Raw genomic sequence first — 17,889 nt, 5'->3', positions numbered from 1 at the left:
GCCACTCTCCAAACCACTCCTCCCAGGGCAGCCAGAGTAACCTTTTAAAAATAGAAATCAAATTATGTCACTTCTTTTGTGTAAAAATCTCAAGAGACAGGGGCTCACTCTGTCACCCAGGCTGGAGTGCACGGCACGATCATAGCTCACTGCCACCTTGACCTCCTGGGCTCAAGCAATCCTCCCACTTCAGCCTCCTACTCCCAGGGTAGCTAGGACTACAGGCACACAGCACCACCTACTCCATTTAATCTCTACATATGTCCTGTGTCCTAACTCCGTGTTAACCCCTCCAAGACTTATGAAGCCCAACATGACCTGGCTCCAACTCTCCTCATCTCCTGCCACTCTTCTCCACACTGTCCACCCTACTCCAGTATATGGTAAGCTGTTTCCACCACATTAAAGCTTTTGTGTAAGTTGTTCCCTCGCTTAGCCTAAATTGTCTCTCCTCTTTCTTCCCCCAGAAATGTTGGTTTCTTTTCCAGTCTCAGCTTTGTGAGACCTTCCCTGGTCCCACTAAGTGAGTCTCCCTATTGGGGACTGGTCCCACTCTGCTCACAGCCATCAAGACTTGACATCTGGAATAATCTTTGATCCATTCTTCTTACACTTTACGCAGGGAATGTTCAACCAGTCCAGTTGACTGCTCATTCAAATCTGTTTCTCCTCTCTGTCCCTTCCTATTGCATAGTCCAGAAAGGACACAGATGGACCCTCTGTGGGCTTCTACAAGAGCAAAGATTAGCCTCCTGATGTTCCCTGGGAAATGAGGAGACATACTACACAGCCCATATTCAGTTTTCTTTACTATGTGATCTGTGTTCACTTACTTTCAATACTTGTCACTTCAGGAATATGGTTCTTAACTTGTTGAGGGGTTTATCAATTCCCTGGAATACATACTAAAAGCTATAGATTCTTTCTTAGAAAAATATACAAAAGCAACATTTTGCAAATCATGGGAAAAGGGAATTTCTAGGCAACCACTTCTGCTTTACCAGCCAATCATCTGCTGTCTTGGATACTTGCAATGTTATCTAGTCTTTTCATTTGTTCAGCAAACACTTACTGGAGACCTATAATGAGGCCGAGCACAGTCTGAGATGCTGGGTTTGCACATGGTGAAGAACAAGATAGACATATGTCTCTGCCTTCACGGAGCTTACATTATCCAGCATAAGAGACATTAAACGAGGCTGGGTGCAGTGGTGCACGCCTGTAATCCCAGCACTTTGGGAGGCGGAGGCGGGCAGATCACCTGAGGTAAGGAGTTCAAGATCAGTCCGGCGAACATGGCAAAGTCCCATCTCTGCTAAAAATACAAAAATTAGCTGGGTGTGGTGGTCGGCACCTGTAATCCCAGCTATTCGGGAGGCTGAGGAAGGAGAATCGCTTGAAGCCGAGAGGCAGAGGTTGCAGTAAGCCAAGATCATGCCACTGCACTCCAGCCTGGGCGACAGAGTGAGACTCTGCCTCAAAAAACAAACAAACAAACAAACAAACAAACAAACAAAAAAAGTTAAACGAGCAAACACATAATATAAAGTCAGGTAATGGTAAATGTTCTGAAGGAAAATAAAGGGGGGCATGGAATAAGGGTGGGTGAGGCTATTTTAGTGGTGTGGTCCTTTCCAAGATGATATTTGAGAAAGGCCTGTATACAGTAAGGTCAAGAGAAGAGGTGAGAGAAGCGCATTGTTGGCAATGGGAACAGAGAGTGCAAAGGCCCAGGGGCCTTTCCTTCCTCCTAAGATGGAAGGCAAGGTCCAAGATTCTGCATAGTTACTTCCTCCCATAATATGTAGCCAGCACAGTTCTGAGGGCACAGTGCCAGGTTCTCCAAGTGGAGGGCCTCTTCACATTCTGATTCCAAACGTCCAATTCCTAACCTACACATTTCAGGGCTTCTCGGGAATGTCTCTTCCCCTGGGAAACTTTAACTCATTTACTAAAGGGCAATCTACGATTTCTTTGAATATTAACATAATTTTTTAAAAAAGTACTTGTAGGCTTGCATGGTGGCTCAGGCCTGTAATTCCAGCACTTTGGGAGGTGGAGGTGGGAGGATCGCTTGAGACCAGCGTGGGCAACATAGCAAGACCCCGTCTCTACAAAAATATTAAAAAATTAGCCGGGTGTGGTGGTGTGCGCCTGTAGTACCAGCTACTCAGGACGCTGAGGTGGGAGGATCTCTTGGGCCCAGGAGGTACAGGCTGCAGTGAGCCGTAATGGAGCCATTGCACTCCAGTCTGGGTGACAGAATGAGACTGCCTCACACACACACAAAAAAAGTTTGTTAGTTTCTAAGGGTATGTATTTGGGGCAGTGATTTTGTTTTTCTGGGCACCTTGATAACGTTGCGGCCATGCTGCTACAAATAAAGGCAAGAGTCCATAGCAACGACTCCGCTTTCCCTCTGCGACCGGGCTGCTTTCCCACGGAGACTACATTTCCCAGAATGCCCCGCGGCCGGGAGGGCGCGCGCGGCGCTGTTTCTTGGGACCCGGATTGAAACAAGATGGTGGGCTCGTGGTGAGAAGCTGTCAAGGTAACCGCTTCCCTCTAGTCCTTCTGTGGAGGACTCCCTCGAAGCTAGGCAGGCCCATAGTGTTTGTCTGCAGGTGTCGAGGTCTCCCGCCTGTCGTTCCCAGCAGGGCGAGGCTTCCTGCATCCCCAGCCTTTGCCCTTCCTGCAGAAGGGCCGGCATGTGGCCGCGCGCTTCCTGTAGCGCCCCCTTCGTTACCTGGCGGACGCCCGGGGGTGGCTGATGCAGCTTGTGGCTCTAGGGACTCATTTAGGTCGAAGAGTCCGTGTGCTCCTGGTAGCCTGCTCCTCAAACCTCTTACCCTCAGAGGCTATGTGGCTTTTGTTTTGGGGTTGAATTCCGGGCCAAGGGACTTGACCTCTGAAATGATCTTCCTGGGGTGAATAATCTGACTCCCAGCAGAGTGTGCTTGCCTCTGGGCTTCGGTCAGAGGGGACCTAATTTCCCCCAAGATGTTTTGTTCGTGGTCAGAGGTCATGGGTTTACGTCCCACGCATGTCACCTATTAAGCAACGATATACTGGCCAAGTAATCGATTGACCTCTCTGAGCCTTTGTTCTTAATCTGTGAAATGGAGATGCCTGCTTCACAGACTTGTGAAAGTCAGAGCATGTAATGTATATGAAAGTGGATTATAAACTAAAAAGCACACGTATGAGCTCACGGTTAGCAGTGTTAATGTACTGGCAGTGCAAGGTATCAGTGTGAGTGATTTAGCCTAGCAAATAAGAGGACCTGTGTCCTAATTCCCTTTTATCACTATTGGGGGAAGGGCACGGATAGTCGTTGAAGACTATTAAAAACAAGGTTTAACAATGGTTATTTGTCATTTATTCACAACAGCCCATGAAGATTGTGGTTTTCCCCATTTTGTCATTGGAGAAACTGAGGATCATTTAATGACTTGTTATAAAGTTTCCCAGTTTGGCAGTGACTGACTTTAAAGTCCTTGGAAGCAAGACTTTTAAATTTTATACTTTAGTGTCTTCATGAATCAGAATAATCACATGATTAATACGAGAGCAAAATGAAATGGTGGCGAAAGTACCTTGGAAAGTTAAAGACCTTATACACATATAAGATGGTGAAATTTTATCTGGGACTTGAGGGCATTTGTATGAGTTCCTCCAATTGAGTATTTAATAGGCTAAGGATAGGCCTTCTTGTTTGATATTTCTTTATTATTATATTAATGGCTCAGGGCAGACAGAAATATTTAATCAGAAACAGGATAGTACTGTAAGTGACGTAGTATCTTGTATATGGAACCTTGGAGGTTGTACACAGACACGCTAGCATTATGAGAATGAATACTCTGTGTACCATTTGTGAATGACTGTTTCAAGAGTAATTACACATGTACTGAGTGTTCAGTAAGTAGAAGGAGCTGCACTGGGTGCAGAGAAGTTTGCATCTAGGATAAATAGTAATGGACATAGTTCCAGTGGTTCTGATCTTATATTTTGACCGTGTTGCTCTTCGTCCTGTTGTTAAATCGTGTGAATTGCCAAGTTGTTTAAAAGCATTGCTTCAATTGACTTCTAGGCGGTGATTGTTACCTTGTTCTTGTGGTGTTTAATTTAACTTAAGTTTACCATAGGTAGCACTGATTTTTCTTTATCTCTTCGGCAGGAGTAGAAATTGGTATGCCTAGAAGCAGATGTTAAAAGCAGTTTCTCTTCAGAACATCTTTTTTCATACCACTTGATAAGCATCTTGAAACACCATGGCTGTAGCTGCAGTAAAATGGGTGATGTCAAAGAGAACTATCTTGAAACATTTATTTCCAATCCAAAGTAAGTGAAATTTTTTTAATGTTTAAAAAGTTTTAAACTTTTAAGAATATAGAAAATTTAAAGCATTTAGTTATTGTATACACCTGTAATTTGCAGGAGTGTTTGCAGTAATGGAAAGTGGGAGAAAACATGAGATGTGGTGTCTCATGCCTGTAATCCCAGCACTTTGGGAGGTGGGAGGACTGCTTAAGGCCAGGAGTTTGAGACCAGCCTGGGTGACATCTCTAAAAAGACCCCCATCTCTAAAAAAAAAAGTGGATTGGGGAGGGGAATGGATAAATTATGGTACATCTTAACTGTGACTGTCATACAGCTGTTACTGACATGGAAAAATCTCCAAATAGAAACAAAAAAAAAAAGCGTGTCAGAACCATATCTATGTATATCTATCATATGATCTTATTTGTATGTTTAAAAGATGATCCATCATATGCATGTGTGCATATGCATAAATGCAGAGGTAAAAGGTCTGGACCAAACAGTGGCTATCTGTGTAGCCCACTCGGGATTTAGCTGAGGGCAGGAGTAAGGGACTGGTCAAGGGTAACTTTCTCTTGTTCAATTACATGTATTGCTTTTTTAGTAGTTCTTAAAATATGCGAATAAAGGGTAAATTTACAGTCCCATATTCCAGAGATAATCATTGTTAATATTTTGGTGGATTCTCATTGTGTTTTTTCTATGTACCTAGCCATTTTAAAAATATGAAATGTAATTTCTGCCTTTTCTAAAGAACTGTATATAGTTAATATTTTCTCGAAAGCTTGTTAATACATGTTTGACAGTCAAAGCATGGACCCAAATAAGTAAATAGAATATTAAAGTCTTTTTTCTCAGCCAACTGTGCTTTCTTTTTTCTTTTCCTGTTTGTAAACTCTGTTCTCCCATTTCTAAAGTAGACATGTATAGAAGGCTACAGTAGGTTTGCCTTTTTATGTTTAACTATGTCAGCCAACTTTTTATTTTTATTTTTTATTTTAGATTCAGGGGGTACATATGCAGGTTTGTTACATGGATATATTACATATGCTGAGATTTGGGCTTCAACTCAACCCATCACCCAAATAGTGAATATAGTGCCCAATAGTTAGTTTTTCAACCCTTCCCTCCATCCCTCCCTTCTGTTTTGAGTCACCAGTGTTTATTGTTCCCATTTTTGTGTCCATATGTACCCAATGTTTACCTCCTACATGTAAGTGAGAACATGTAGTATTTGGCTGTTTTTGCATTAATTCACTTAGGATAATGGCCTCCAGCTGCATCTATGTTGCTGCAAAGGATGTGATTTTATTTGTTTTAATGTCTGGCTAATAATCCATGGTGTACATATATACCACATATTATTTATCCAGTCTGCCGTTGATGGGCTTGTTTCCATGTCTTTGCTATTGTGAATAGTGCACTGATAAACATGCAAGTGCAGCTGACTGTTTTTTTTTTTTTTTTTTTTGAGATGGAGTTTTGTTCTTGTTGCCCAGGCTGGAGTGCAATGGTGCAATCTCCGGCTCACTGCAACCTCTGCCTCCTGGGTTCAAGCAATTCTCCTGCCTCAACTTCCCAAGCAGCTGGGATCACAGGCCAGCACACCCAGCTAATTTTGTATTTTCAGTAGAGACGGGGGTTTCTCCACGTTGGTCAGGCTGGTCTCGAACTCCCAACCTCAGGTGATCCGCCCGCCTCAGCCTCCCAAAGTGCTGGGATTACAGGCGTGTGAGCCATCGCGCCTGGGGTGCAGCTGACTTTGTAAATACAACTCTGCTTGACCTTGACCTTTGTCTCTTCTTTCTTATTTCCTGTTTACCACTATTTGTAATTGAAAGTTTGTTTATTGAATTAAAGAGAAAAGAGCTATTTGAAGAATAGAGTAAAAGTAAAGTAATAAATAGGCAATTTGTTATGCTTGAGGCGGGGAAAATATTTTACTCAGTAAACACCTTTGTTGAATAGAATGCTCAAAGGTTTGTTGGATCCTACTCTATTTTATTTTGTTTTGTTTTTTGAGACTGAATCTTGCTCCATTGTTCAGGCTGGAGCACAGAGGCATGATCTTGGCACATGGCAACCTCTGTTTCCCGGGTTCAAGTGATTCTCCTGCCTCAGCCTCCCGAGTAGCCGGGATTATAGGCACCTACCACCATGCCTGGTTAATATTTGTATTTTTAGTAGAGGTAGAGCTTCACCGTGTTGGCCAGGCTGGTCTCGAACTGCCAACCTCAAATGATCTGCCTGCCTTGGCCTCCCGAAGTGCTGGGATTGCAGGTGTGAGCCATTGCGCCTGTCCTAGTTTTTGTATTTTTAGTAGGGAAGGGGTTTCACCATCTTGGCCAGACTGGTCTCAAACTCCTGACCTCAAGTGGTCTGCCACCTCAGCCTCCCAGAGTGCTGGAATTATAGGCGTGAGCCACCGCACCCGGCCACCAAATCCTGCTCTTATAGGAAGCTTTCCATCCCTGCTTCCTTGCTTGCCCTACTGTCCCCTTTTTTAGGGCCCTAAACATAATAACATTTATTACATTATATTCAAAGTAAAATCAACTTAGAGTTCAGTAAATGGAATAGGAGATTGCTTAAGAGACTTTGGATATAAACTAAAATAAGTCACAACAAAACTACAATCAGCATTTGATTATCTAGGAGCATTTTTGTTGTGAGAATTGGAAGAAAGACCCTTACTTCTTAGCCTGCTCTTTGCCTTGCAGGAACCTAGCTCCTAGACTAATGAGAAGTCAGATCCAATCAGTTTTTACATAGTCTATGTTTTGAAGCAATTAGTCCTCACACAGGCCCATCAGAAAACCAATTAATGTGTCCCTGGATAATTGAAAATTGTTTATATATCTTTTTCCCCACTGGATTTCCCACTAAGTTTGTACTGTATCTAATTCATTTTGGTGTCCCTGGTGCCTCTCATCATGATAGGAGATATATCAGTGTTTGTTGAAGTAATCTGAATGGATTAGAGTTACTCTCAAAATACCTAATTAACTAAGCATTAGGTTACCCTAGAAAATCATTCCGTTATCAGTCATCCTAATACTCAGTGACCTAACTTCTTATGTCCTAAAAGTCCCTTATACTGCGAAGTTCCTACTACTACTATTATTGAAAGTAAAGGGCTGGGCATGGTGGCTCACACCTGTAATACCAGCACTTTGGGAGGCTGAGGCAGGCTCCGAAGTTTGAGACCAGGCTGGGCAATGTGACAAAATGCCATTTCTATAAAAGTTACAAAAATTAGCTGGGCGAGGTGGTGCGCTCCTGTGGTCCCAGGAGGGAGGCAGCCTACTCGGGAGGCAGCCTTCTCAGGAGGCTGAGGTAGGAAGACTGCTTGAGTCCAGGAGTTCGAGGCTGTGATTGTGCCATTGCATTCCAGCCTGGGAGACAGAGCGAGACCCTGTCTCAAAAATAAAAAATTAAAATTAAAGAAAGTTTCATTACTGTTATTATTGATGTTTAATAAAAAAGGGAAGAACATTAAGATTGGAGGCAAAGCGAAATCATGATTAAGGAAGGAAGTTCAATGAGCAAAAATAAAAAGGCTTCCCTATATTCTAGAAGGAATATTTTAAAATTTCCCAAATGGTCAGTCAGCCTGGGAATGTAGAGCACTTTACAGTTTTCAAAGCATGTTAAGCCATTTGATCCTTATAACAGTTTTGATTTTGGTAACCCATGTAGTATTATCCTCTTTATGAAGGTAAGGAAACTTGAGTTCTGTGGCCCTCATAAGTTTACCTAGGGTCACATATTTGGTAAATGAGAACTGTGACCAAAATCTGGATCTCCCCACCTTACTTTGTCCAGTATACTTTCTACTGTACTTCCTTTTCAGTAGCAAGGTAAAATACTGAGCATTTGAAGATGGGACAACTTTTAGCTTTCATAGCTCTTTTCTTTTTTTTTTTTTTTTTTTTGAGACGGAGTCTCGCTCTGCGCCCAGGCTGGATGGCATTGGCCAGATCTCAGCTCACTGCAAGCTCCGCCTCCCGGGTTTATGCCATTCTCCTGCCTCAGCCTCCCTAGTAGCTGGGACTACAGGTGCCCGCCACCTCGCCCAGCTAGTTTTTTTGTATTTTTTAGTAGAGACGGGGTTTCACCGTGTTAGCCAGGATGGTCTCGATCTCCTGACCTCGTGTTCCGCCCGTCTCGGCCTCCCAAAGTGCTGGGATTACAGGCTTGAGCCACCGCGCCCGGCTAGCTCTTTTCAAAATGTAATTAAACATATATATGTAACAAGAATAACTCATAAATTACAGAAATTATTGTTAATTGAAGTTCTTCTGGCACATTGAATTGCTTTGGCTTGATTGGTGTTAACTTCGGCATTGGTCCTAATTATATATTTAGAGCTTCTGCTACCTCTATATCCAGAACTTCCACTGGTAAAATGTCAGGTAATGAATGTTTCTTTTTTTTTTTTTTTTTCGAGGTAGGTCTCACTCTGTTGCCCAGGCTGGAGTGCAGTGGCGCAGTCTTGGCCCACTGCAGCCTTGACCTCCCTGGGCTCAGATGTTCCTACTATCTTAGTCTCCCAAGTAAGCAAGACTGCAGATGTGCACCACCATGTCTGCTTATTTATTTATTTATTTATTTATTTTTGAGATGGAGTTTCACTCTTGGGATTACAGGCATGCATCAACATGCCTGGCCAGTTTTTTGTATTTTTAGTAGAGAGGGGGTTTCACCATGTTGGCCAGGCTGGTCTCGAATTCCTGACCTCAAGTGATCCACCTGCCCTGGCCTCCCGAAGTGCTGGGATTACAGGAATGAGCCACTGTGCCTGGCAAGTGTTAGACTTTTAAGGATGAGGGGTATTTGAACAAAATGGGGATGGAATTCCATACTGAGGACATGGTGAAGGCATGGAGATAGGGAAGGCAGGATAGGTTACAGTCCTATATCACAGGAACAAGAGGCTCTGACTTTGATTCTTGGCATTAATCAAGATGCATTCAAAACTTGCTTTTAACTATATTGAATTACTTTTAAATTTTTTTCTTTGTGTTAAAAGAATATCCTTTTTTTGAACATAGGAGAACCTTTCACAAGCTTTTAAATAGCAATTATGGCCGGGCATGGTGGCTCACGCCTGTAATCCCAGCACTTTGGGAGGCTGAGGCAGGTGGATCACGAGGTCAGGAGATTAAGACCATCCTGGCTAACATGGTGAAACCCCATCTCTACTAAAAATACAAAAAATTAGCCTGGCGTGGTGGCGGGTGCCTGTACTCCTAGCTACTCAGGAGGCTGAGGCAGGAGAATGGCGTGAACCCGGGAGGCAGAGCTTGCAGTGAGCCGAGATCGTGCCACTGCACTCCAGCCTGGGCGGCAGAGCGAGACTGCATCTCAAAAAAAAAAAAAAAAAAGAGCAATTATGGCTCTTGAATTTCAGGTATTCTAAAAAAGGAAAATATGCTTTAAAATGTAAGCATTTTGATTAAGAAAAGTTAATTTTGAACAGATTATTTCATATTTCATCACTTCATCGCTCCCTTATAAACTCTGCACCTTGGAAAACCCAAATACTTTATTTTTATTTATTTATTTTTTTGAAACGGAGTTTCGCTCTTGTTGCTCAGGCTGGAGTGCAATGGCATGATCTCAGCTCACTGCAACCTCTGCCTCCTGGGTTCAAGCAATTCTCCTGCTTCAGCCTCCTGAGTAGCTGACCACGCCTGGCTTATTTTGTATTTTTAGTAGAGACAAGGTTTCACCATGTTGGTCAGGCTGGTCTTGAACTCCTTGACCTTAGGTGATCTGCCCGCCTTGGTCTCCCAAAGTGTTGGGATTACAGGCGTGAGCCACTGCACCTCGCCCCAAATACTTTAAATTCTTTCTTGGAAAGGCTGGAGTACCCAAATACTTTTAATTTTTATTTTACCTGGAGTCCTTGCACCTGTTACTCCCTCTGCTAGAAACATTGTTTTTATCTCTTATCAATTCTTATTTTCTCATTCTTTAGAGCACCTTGGACATCACCTCCACTGAAAAGGCTTTCTTGAACCTGCACAATTTGTTTGGTAGCCTTTCTGTGTGACCCATCTTTGCCAGTGTTTACCAGTCCTAACAGTGCTTATCCTCTATGTTGTAATTGTTTGTCTGTCTCTCTAACAAGCAGACTATACCCTTTTGAGGGTTGGGACTGAGTTTTGTTTGTTGTTGAATCTCTAGCCCCTAGCACAAGCCTGTTTCATAGTAAACAGTAAATGTTGGTTGAATGAGTAAAACTAGCTTTAAATTTATGGAGAAAATATGCTCAAATTAACTAAATCTATTTTACTGTTTGGGGTTTTTGCAGATGGAGCTTTATATTGTGTTTGTCATAAATCTACGTATTCTCCTCTACCAGATGACTATAATTGGTATGTATTAAAACTCAACTGAAAAAATAATAGTCTTAGTTATATCTGAAATAATTTAATTTTATTTCTTGTTTTGATGTCTTACGCTTTCGTTTCTCATTATTCTTTCCTTAATTTTGTTTTTTAAAATTGTTTTAATGATTTTATTTACCCAGTATCTGAGCTTATAAACATTTTAAATAAAAATTATTATCATTGTGTTTCATTGAATATTTAATTTGTTGTAAGACAGACATGCTGTTTAGAACTGCCGTCCTTTCTAAAGCATGCTTTAGCTTTTTGGAAAAGTTAATTCGTTTTTATAGGGTTCATATCTGTTAGCTTAAGCTATTATTTATCTTTTCTTTTGTTTGATATTGAATAATCCTAAATTACACATACTTAATTTAACCACCATTCATTTGGTACTTATTCAATTTAGTCACTATGATAAGAACTAGGAATAACATATGACATTGTCTTTTTCCTCTGCAGCAGAGTCTGATATGCAGAAACTGCAACGTATTTTCTTAATCTGTGTTGTTTTTATTACAAAATGATAATAAAAATATTTTTTCTTCTCTCTTGACACTAGTTTTATTTTTATTTTGTTTTCGAGATGGGGTCTTGTTCTGTCGCCCAGGCTAGAGAGCAGTGGTGTGATCTTGGCTCACTGCAACCTCCACCTCCCATGTTCAGGCGATTTTCCAGCCTCAGCCTCCTGAGTAGCTGAGACTATAGGCGTGTGCCACCATGCCTGGCTAATTTTTGTATTTTTAGTAGAGATGGGGTTTCACCATGTTAGCCAGGCTGGTCTCAAAGTCCTTACCTCAGGTAATCTGCCCACCTGGGCCTCCCAAAATGCTGGAATTACAGGCGTGAGGCACTGCAACTGACCTTTTATTTTTTTGAGACAGGTTCTCACTTTGTCACCCAGGCTGGAATGCAGTGGCGCTATCTCAGCTCACTGGAGCCTCAACTTGTGAGGTTCAAGTAATCCTCTTGCCTCAGCCCCCAAGCGGCTGGGACTACAGGTGTGTGCCACCACACCCAGCTAATTCTGTATTTTTTATAGAAACGGGGTTTCAGCATGTTGCCCAGGCTGATCTTAAACTCCTGAGCTCAAGCGATCTGCCTCCCTCGGCCTTCCAGCATGCAAGGATTACAGGTGTGAGCCATCATGGTTGGCCTTTTATTTTTATTTTTGAGACAGGGTCTCACTTTGTCGCCCAGACTGGAGTTCAGTGACGCTCTGTCAGCTCACTGCAGCCTCAACCTCCCGGATTCAAGCTATCCTCCTGCCTCAGCGCCCCCAAGTAACTGGAACTGTAGGTGTGTACCACCACACCTGGCTAATTTTTTTTATTTTTTGTAGAGACAGGATTTTGCCATGTTACCCAGGCTGGTCTCAAACTCCTGAGCTTAAGTGATCCTCCCGCCTTGGCCTCCCAAAGTGTAAGGATTACAGATGTGAGCTACCACACCTGGCCTTGACACTAATTGTACATCTAATGAGTACTATGATAGCGATGAAACTGGAGTAGGTAACATTTTTTGAACCTGGAAAGATTGAGTCATATGCGTGTTTTGCATTATATAAAACTATCTTCTCATGAAGAAATCATTTGGCAGATTAAATGTTCATTGTAGCCATGTTATAGTATTCAATCTTGTAACCATGGTGAAACAATCTAATACCTATTCTCTGTTACCTACAAATTATTTTGTTGTGGTATTTAAGCTGACATATTCTGTGGGATGGTCTTCAGTTGTCTCCTGTGTTTTGGGTACCAGGTTTGCCAATCCAGTGATGTAGTATCTTCTCTTCAGCAATTTGTGATTAATTAATTTTAGCTTTTTTTTTTTTTTTTTTTTTTGAGATGGAGTCTCATTCTGTTGCCCAGGCTGGAGTGCAGTGGCATGATCTTGACTCACTGCAGCCTCCGCCTCCTGGGTTCAAGTGATTCTCCTGCCTCAGCCTCCTGCGTAGCTGGGAGTACAGGTATGTGCCACTACACTTGGCTAATATTTGTATTTTTGGTAGAATCGGGGTTTTGCTAGACTGGTCTTGAACTCCTGACCTCAAGCAATCTGCCCACCTCGGCCTTACAAAGTGCTGGGATTACAGGCATGAGCCACCACGCTGGGCCCAGAATGATTATTCTTAAAGCTAAAATTAGGCCGGGCACTAATTTTAGCTTTAACCTGGAGTGCCCATTGCACTCCAGCCTGGGTGACACAGTGAGATTCCATCTCAAAAAAAAAAAAAAAAAAAAAAGAATAATCATTTTGCCTTGAATACAGTATAACTTTATTTCTAAAACATTCTTTTTTAGCAACGTAGAGCTTGCTCTGACTTCTGATGGCAGGACAATAGTATGCTACCACCCTTCTGTGGACATTCCATATGAACACACAAAAGTATGTATGAGAAAATGTCTTGTAGTTTTTAATTTGCTGTTAGAAATGTTTGTACTTCTTTATAGTATCCAAAAAGAAGGGAGTCGTCTGATTTTCCTTGCTTTAGATTTTCTTTTGGCTTTTTAATTTTACTATTTTGATTTTTCTCTTATTTGTTTTTCATCTGCTTTCTTTACAGTCTTTTGTTTTGTTTTTTTCAGAATACAAAGTGAACCATTTAAACACAATTATGGCATCAGTTTTCTGGTCTAAAAGATTTGGTAGATTTCTGGTTAAAGATCAAATACATCTAATATAAAATTATAAAATGCATTGTCCCATACTGCCCCATATTATAATGTAGAAAATTATGAAAAAGTTGTATTTTAGAGTGCTGTTACAAATAAAAGTGCTGGGATTACAACTACTTTTTTACTGTTGGTTCTGATGGTTTTTTTTTTTTTTAACATTTGGTGAATTTGTTTTTTTAATTTTTATTTTTTAATGGGACAACATAGGTATGTATTTTGAATGACTCAGTTAGATTTCTTTCCCTATTTTTTTAAAAAATCAAGTACTAGACAGAAGAGGATTTTGTATTGTTTTTAATATAATTTATTTTTAGTTTGACCCAAGTCTTTTTTTTAGTTTTGTATTTCAAAAGCTTTTTCCTATTTCTTTAAGCCTCCTTCTACTAGGTAATGTTTGATTTGCTTTTTTTTTTTTTTTTGAGACAGGGTCTCACTCTGTCGCCCAGGCAGGGGTGCAGTGGCGTGATCCGGCTCACTGCAACCTCCACCTCCTGGGTTCAAGCTATTCTCCTGTCTCAGCCTCCCAAGTACCTGGGACTACAGGCACCTGCCACTACGCCCGGCTAATTTTTTAATTTTTTTAAATTTTTGTATTTTTAGTAGAGACGGCATTTCACCATGTTGCCCAGGCTGATCTCAAACTCCCAAGCTCAGGTGATCTGCCTGCCTTGGCCTCCCAAAGTGCTGAGATTACAGGCATGAGCCACTGTGCCCAGCCTTGACTTGCTTTTTGAGGAGAAAATAATTAGATGGTTTAGGTCATCACATGATGTATTTAGTGGTACTTATTTTAAAAAATCATCATTAAGGTCAGGGTGCTGGTTGATTTGACAAATAATTTCTTTCTTTTTTTTTTTTTTTTTTGAGACTGAGTCTTGCTCTGTTGCCCAGGCTGGAGTGCAATGGCGCGATCTCGGCTCACAGCAGCCTCTGCCTCCTGGGTTCAAGTGATTCTTCTGTCTCAGCCTCCTTAGTAACTGGGACTAGAGGCGTGCCCCACCACACCCGGCTAATTTTTGTATTTTTAGTAGAGACAGGGTTTCACCATGTTGGGCAGGATGGTCTCAATCTCTTGACCTCATAATCTGCCTGCCTCAGCCTCCCAAAGCGCTGGGATTACAGGCATGAGCCACCGCGCCTGACCAACAAATAATTTCTGTATTCCTTTTTAAACTCACCATTTTGTCTCCCTGCTTTGTTAGGAAACAAAAGCCAGGTATCATAGGTACTAATCCAGTGCCTCTTTTGTATCACTTAGTTGGGCAACGTTTAGAAAAATAGGCCTACATCACTGAGTTTTGGCCTGTAAACCCTCCAGGTCACACTATGTTGTGCCTTTGTCCATTGTTATTTTGTTGAATATCTTCGGTTTATTTGCCCTGTTTTAGCAATTATACTAAGAATGCCAGGTCATTTCACATCATCCAGACTCTTATCCCCATATGGCTCTTTATATCTCTGAATCTGACCGTCCTCAACTGTCAAAACTTTCCCACTGTACTTGTAGAACTTACCACCCTTGACAAAATCTCTTACAACCTTAACCTATTCCAGAATGTTGCTTCACCTTCTGACTCTAATAGAAACCTGCCTGTACCCTGGAGACATTACTTCCTCAGCAGTTCTTTTAAGTAGTTGCTGTTTTCTCTCTCATACTCTTTTACCACTGAGTCTAAAGATGGGGAAGGTATCCCTGTAGCTCCTCATTGTCAAATCTAGATAATTTCTCTTCCTTCCTAACAATTTCTGGCTTTGTAGCTTGTATCATCCAACTAGATCATTTACTATCTTTTTTTGTTGCTGTTATCTACCAACTGCCAGGTTATTTCTCCTCCTCTACCACTCTGCACTTCCTTGAATTTTCTAAGCTTGCTGTCACACTTTCTCCAATACTGTTTTACCCTCATTCTTTGTTACTTCAACATCCATGTAGATGATCTAATACTGTGGTGTCTCACTTCTTGATCTCTCACTACGTCAGCCACCCATTTCCATGGGAGGATTCCCTAGAGATATTCTAATTACCAATAATTGCTACTCCTCTTTTCCAATCTAAATTTTAAGAAATCCAATCGTTAACTACTAGTCCCTCTTGGTCTCCCAGCTCCAAGAATTATTCATTCCCTCTTTGTAACCTACATCCATTGATCCAACCACTTTTTCACAGTCCCTCATGTATCTCTTTTTTTTTTTTTTTTTGAGACGGAGTCTCTCTCTGTCGCCCAGGCTGGAGTGCAGTGGCCGGATCTCGGCTCACTGCAAGCTCCGCCTCCCGGGTTCACGCCATTCTCCTGCCTCAGCCTCCCGAGTAGCTGGGACTACAGGCGCCCGCCACCTCGCCCAGCTACTTTTTTTGTACTTTTTAGTAGAGACGGGGTTTCACCGTGTTCGCCAGGATGGTCTCGATCTCCTGACCTCGTGATCCACCCGTCTCGGCCTCCCAAAGTGCTGGGATTACAGGCTTGAGCCACCGCGCCCGGCCCCTCATGTATCTCATACATTCTCACTCCCTCCTTACCCAGCACAGATTCGTATCATGGTTTATCATTATCATCATTCCTCTGTATACATGCCCACCTCCCCTGCATCCTCTTTCTTTCTTGTATTTCCCTTGTTTTGACAATTATCTTCTCTGCCACATCATCAATATTCATCTCTAGTTTAGGTAAGTAATCACTCCTACAAGTTTTCAAGTAAATCACTCCACTGCCACCATACTGACCACAACCGCAGCTGTTTTTCAACTGTATTAGGCGAGCTCCCCACTCAGAGCTTTTGTATTTCCTGCTTCCTTTGCCTGGAATGCTTTTACCTCATAGTTTACTCCCTTTCCTTAAGGTCTTTTTGCTTATCTGTTATCTTGTGTGGCCTTCCTTGGCTACTGCATTTCAAGTTGTACCTTTGCTCCTGTACTCCTTGTTGTCCTTTGATTTACTTTTCTCAACAGCATTTATTATTTCTAGCATACTGGATGTTTTCTGGCTGTCTCCCATCACTAAAATGTAAGCTCGATGAGGACAGGGCCTTGTGTGTTTTTTTCCCATTCTTGGTCTTCAGCACCTGAAATAACACTTTGAACTTGAACTTGGTAGGTGCACAATAAATATTTTTCTATTAAGTGAATGAAATTGTTCCTTCCTCTTCATGCTTAAGGGTTTTATGTTTTAGGGCTAAGAGACATTCACATGAGAAAGCAGGAAAGTTTTTTGTTTGTCAAGCAATAAATTGTAGATTGGGCTGCAAAATAAGAAACATTCTTGAGAACATGTTACTATTAGAATAATAGTAACATGGGCTCAAGCAGTCCTCCCACTTTAGCCTCCTGAGTAGCTGGGACTATAGAGGCACACACCACCATGCCCAGCTAATTTTTACAATTTTTGTAGACAGGGTCTCACTGTGTTGTCCAAACCGATATGGAATTCCTGGACCCAAGCAGTCCTCACCTTGGCTTCCCAAAGTGCTGGGCTTACAGGCGTGAGCCACTGTACCTTGCCCAATCTGGTTTGTTTTTTTTTTGAGACAAAGTCTCTGTCAACCAGGCTAGAATGCAGTAGTGTGATCTTGTCTCATTGCAACCTCCATGCCTCCCCAGGTTCAAGGGATTCTTATGCCTCAGCCACCCAGATAGCTGGGATTACAGGCACTCATGACCACGCCCAGCTAATTCTTGTGTTTTTAGTGGAGAGGGGGTTTTGCCATGTTGGCCAGGCTGGTCTCTAACTCCTGGCCTCAAGTGATCTACCTGCCTTGGCCTCCCAGAGTGCTGGGATTACAGGCATGAGCCACCATACCTGGCCCCATTCTGGTCTTTTTGACAAAGCTGTGACTTGGCTCCCTTTCTACTTTTCACTGATATCTTTGTTACTTTGCATTTCTGTAGTGCAGTCATGCATTGCTTACTGATGGGGATATGTTCTGAGAAATGCATCATTAGGCAATTTCATTGTTATGTGAACATCATAGAGTGTTACTTATGCAAACCTAGATGGTGTAGGCTACTACACACCCAGACTTTATGGTATAGCCTATTGCTCCCAGGCTACAAATGTATACAACATATTAACTGTAGTGAATACTATAGGCAGTTGTAACACAATGGTAAATATTTATGTATCTAAACATATTTAAACATAGAAAAGGCACAGTAAAAATGTGATATAAAAGATAAAATGTAATACACCTGTATAGGGTACTTAGCCAAAAATGGAGCTTACAGGACTGGAAGTTGCCCTGGGTGAGTCAGTGAGTGTGAAGGCCTAGTACATTATTGTACACTGCTGTATACTTTATAAACAAACACTATATGTTTAGGCTACACTAAATTTTTTTAAAAATATTTTTCTTTCTTTAATAATAAATTAACCTTAGGTTACTGTCACTTTTAAACTTGATAAACTTAAAAAAATTTTTTTTTTTTTTTTTTTTGAGACGGAGTCTTGCTCAGTCACCTAGGCTGGAGTGTGGTGGCGCTATCTCAGCTCACTGCAAGC

The 17,889-nt window shown here is 41.7% G+C and overlaps 1 protein-coding gene across 2 annotated transcripts in view; it reads left to right on the top strand.

Annotated features, from left to right (window-relative positions):
- LOC105483705 (mitochondrial ribosomal protein L42) overlaps window positions 1-17,889 on the top strand; it is a 65,090-nt gene that overhangs the window by 22,033 nt on the left and 25,168 nt on the right. The window contains exons 1-4 of one of the 2 annotated variants that reach the window (XM_011744703.3): window positions 2,443-2,551; window positions 4,181-4,344; window positions 10,643-10,706; window positions 13,022-13,106. In XM_011744703.3, the coding sequence (XP_011743005.1) occupies window positions 4,275-4,344; window positions 10,643-10,706; window positions 13,022-13,106 (219 nt within the window). In that variant the 5' untranslated portion in view covers window positions 2,443-2,551; window positions 4,181-4,274. Of the gene's footprint in view, window positions 1-2,442; window positions 2,552-4,180; window positions 4,345-10,642; window positions 10,707-13,021; window positions 13,107-17,889 lie in introns of those variants that run through there. The other variant, XM_071071313.1, reaches the window with a different exon arrangement.

This window comes from Macaca nemestrina, chromosome 10 (genome assembly GCF_043159975.1).
Source record: "Macaca nemestrina isolate mMacNem1 chromosome 10, mMacNem.hap1, whole genome shotgun sequence".
Lineage (NCBI taxonomy): Eukaryota > Metazoa > Chordata > Mammalia > Primates > Cercopithecidae > Macaca > Macaca nemestrina.
This window is presented reverse-complemented; position numbering and strand designations above follow the sequence as displayed.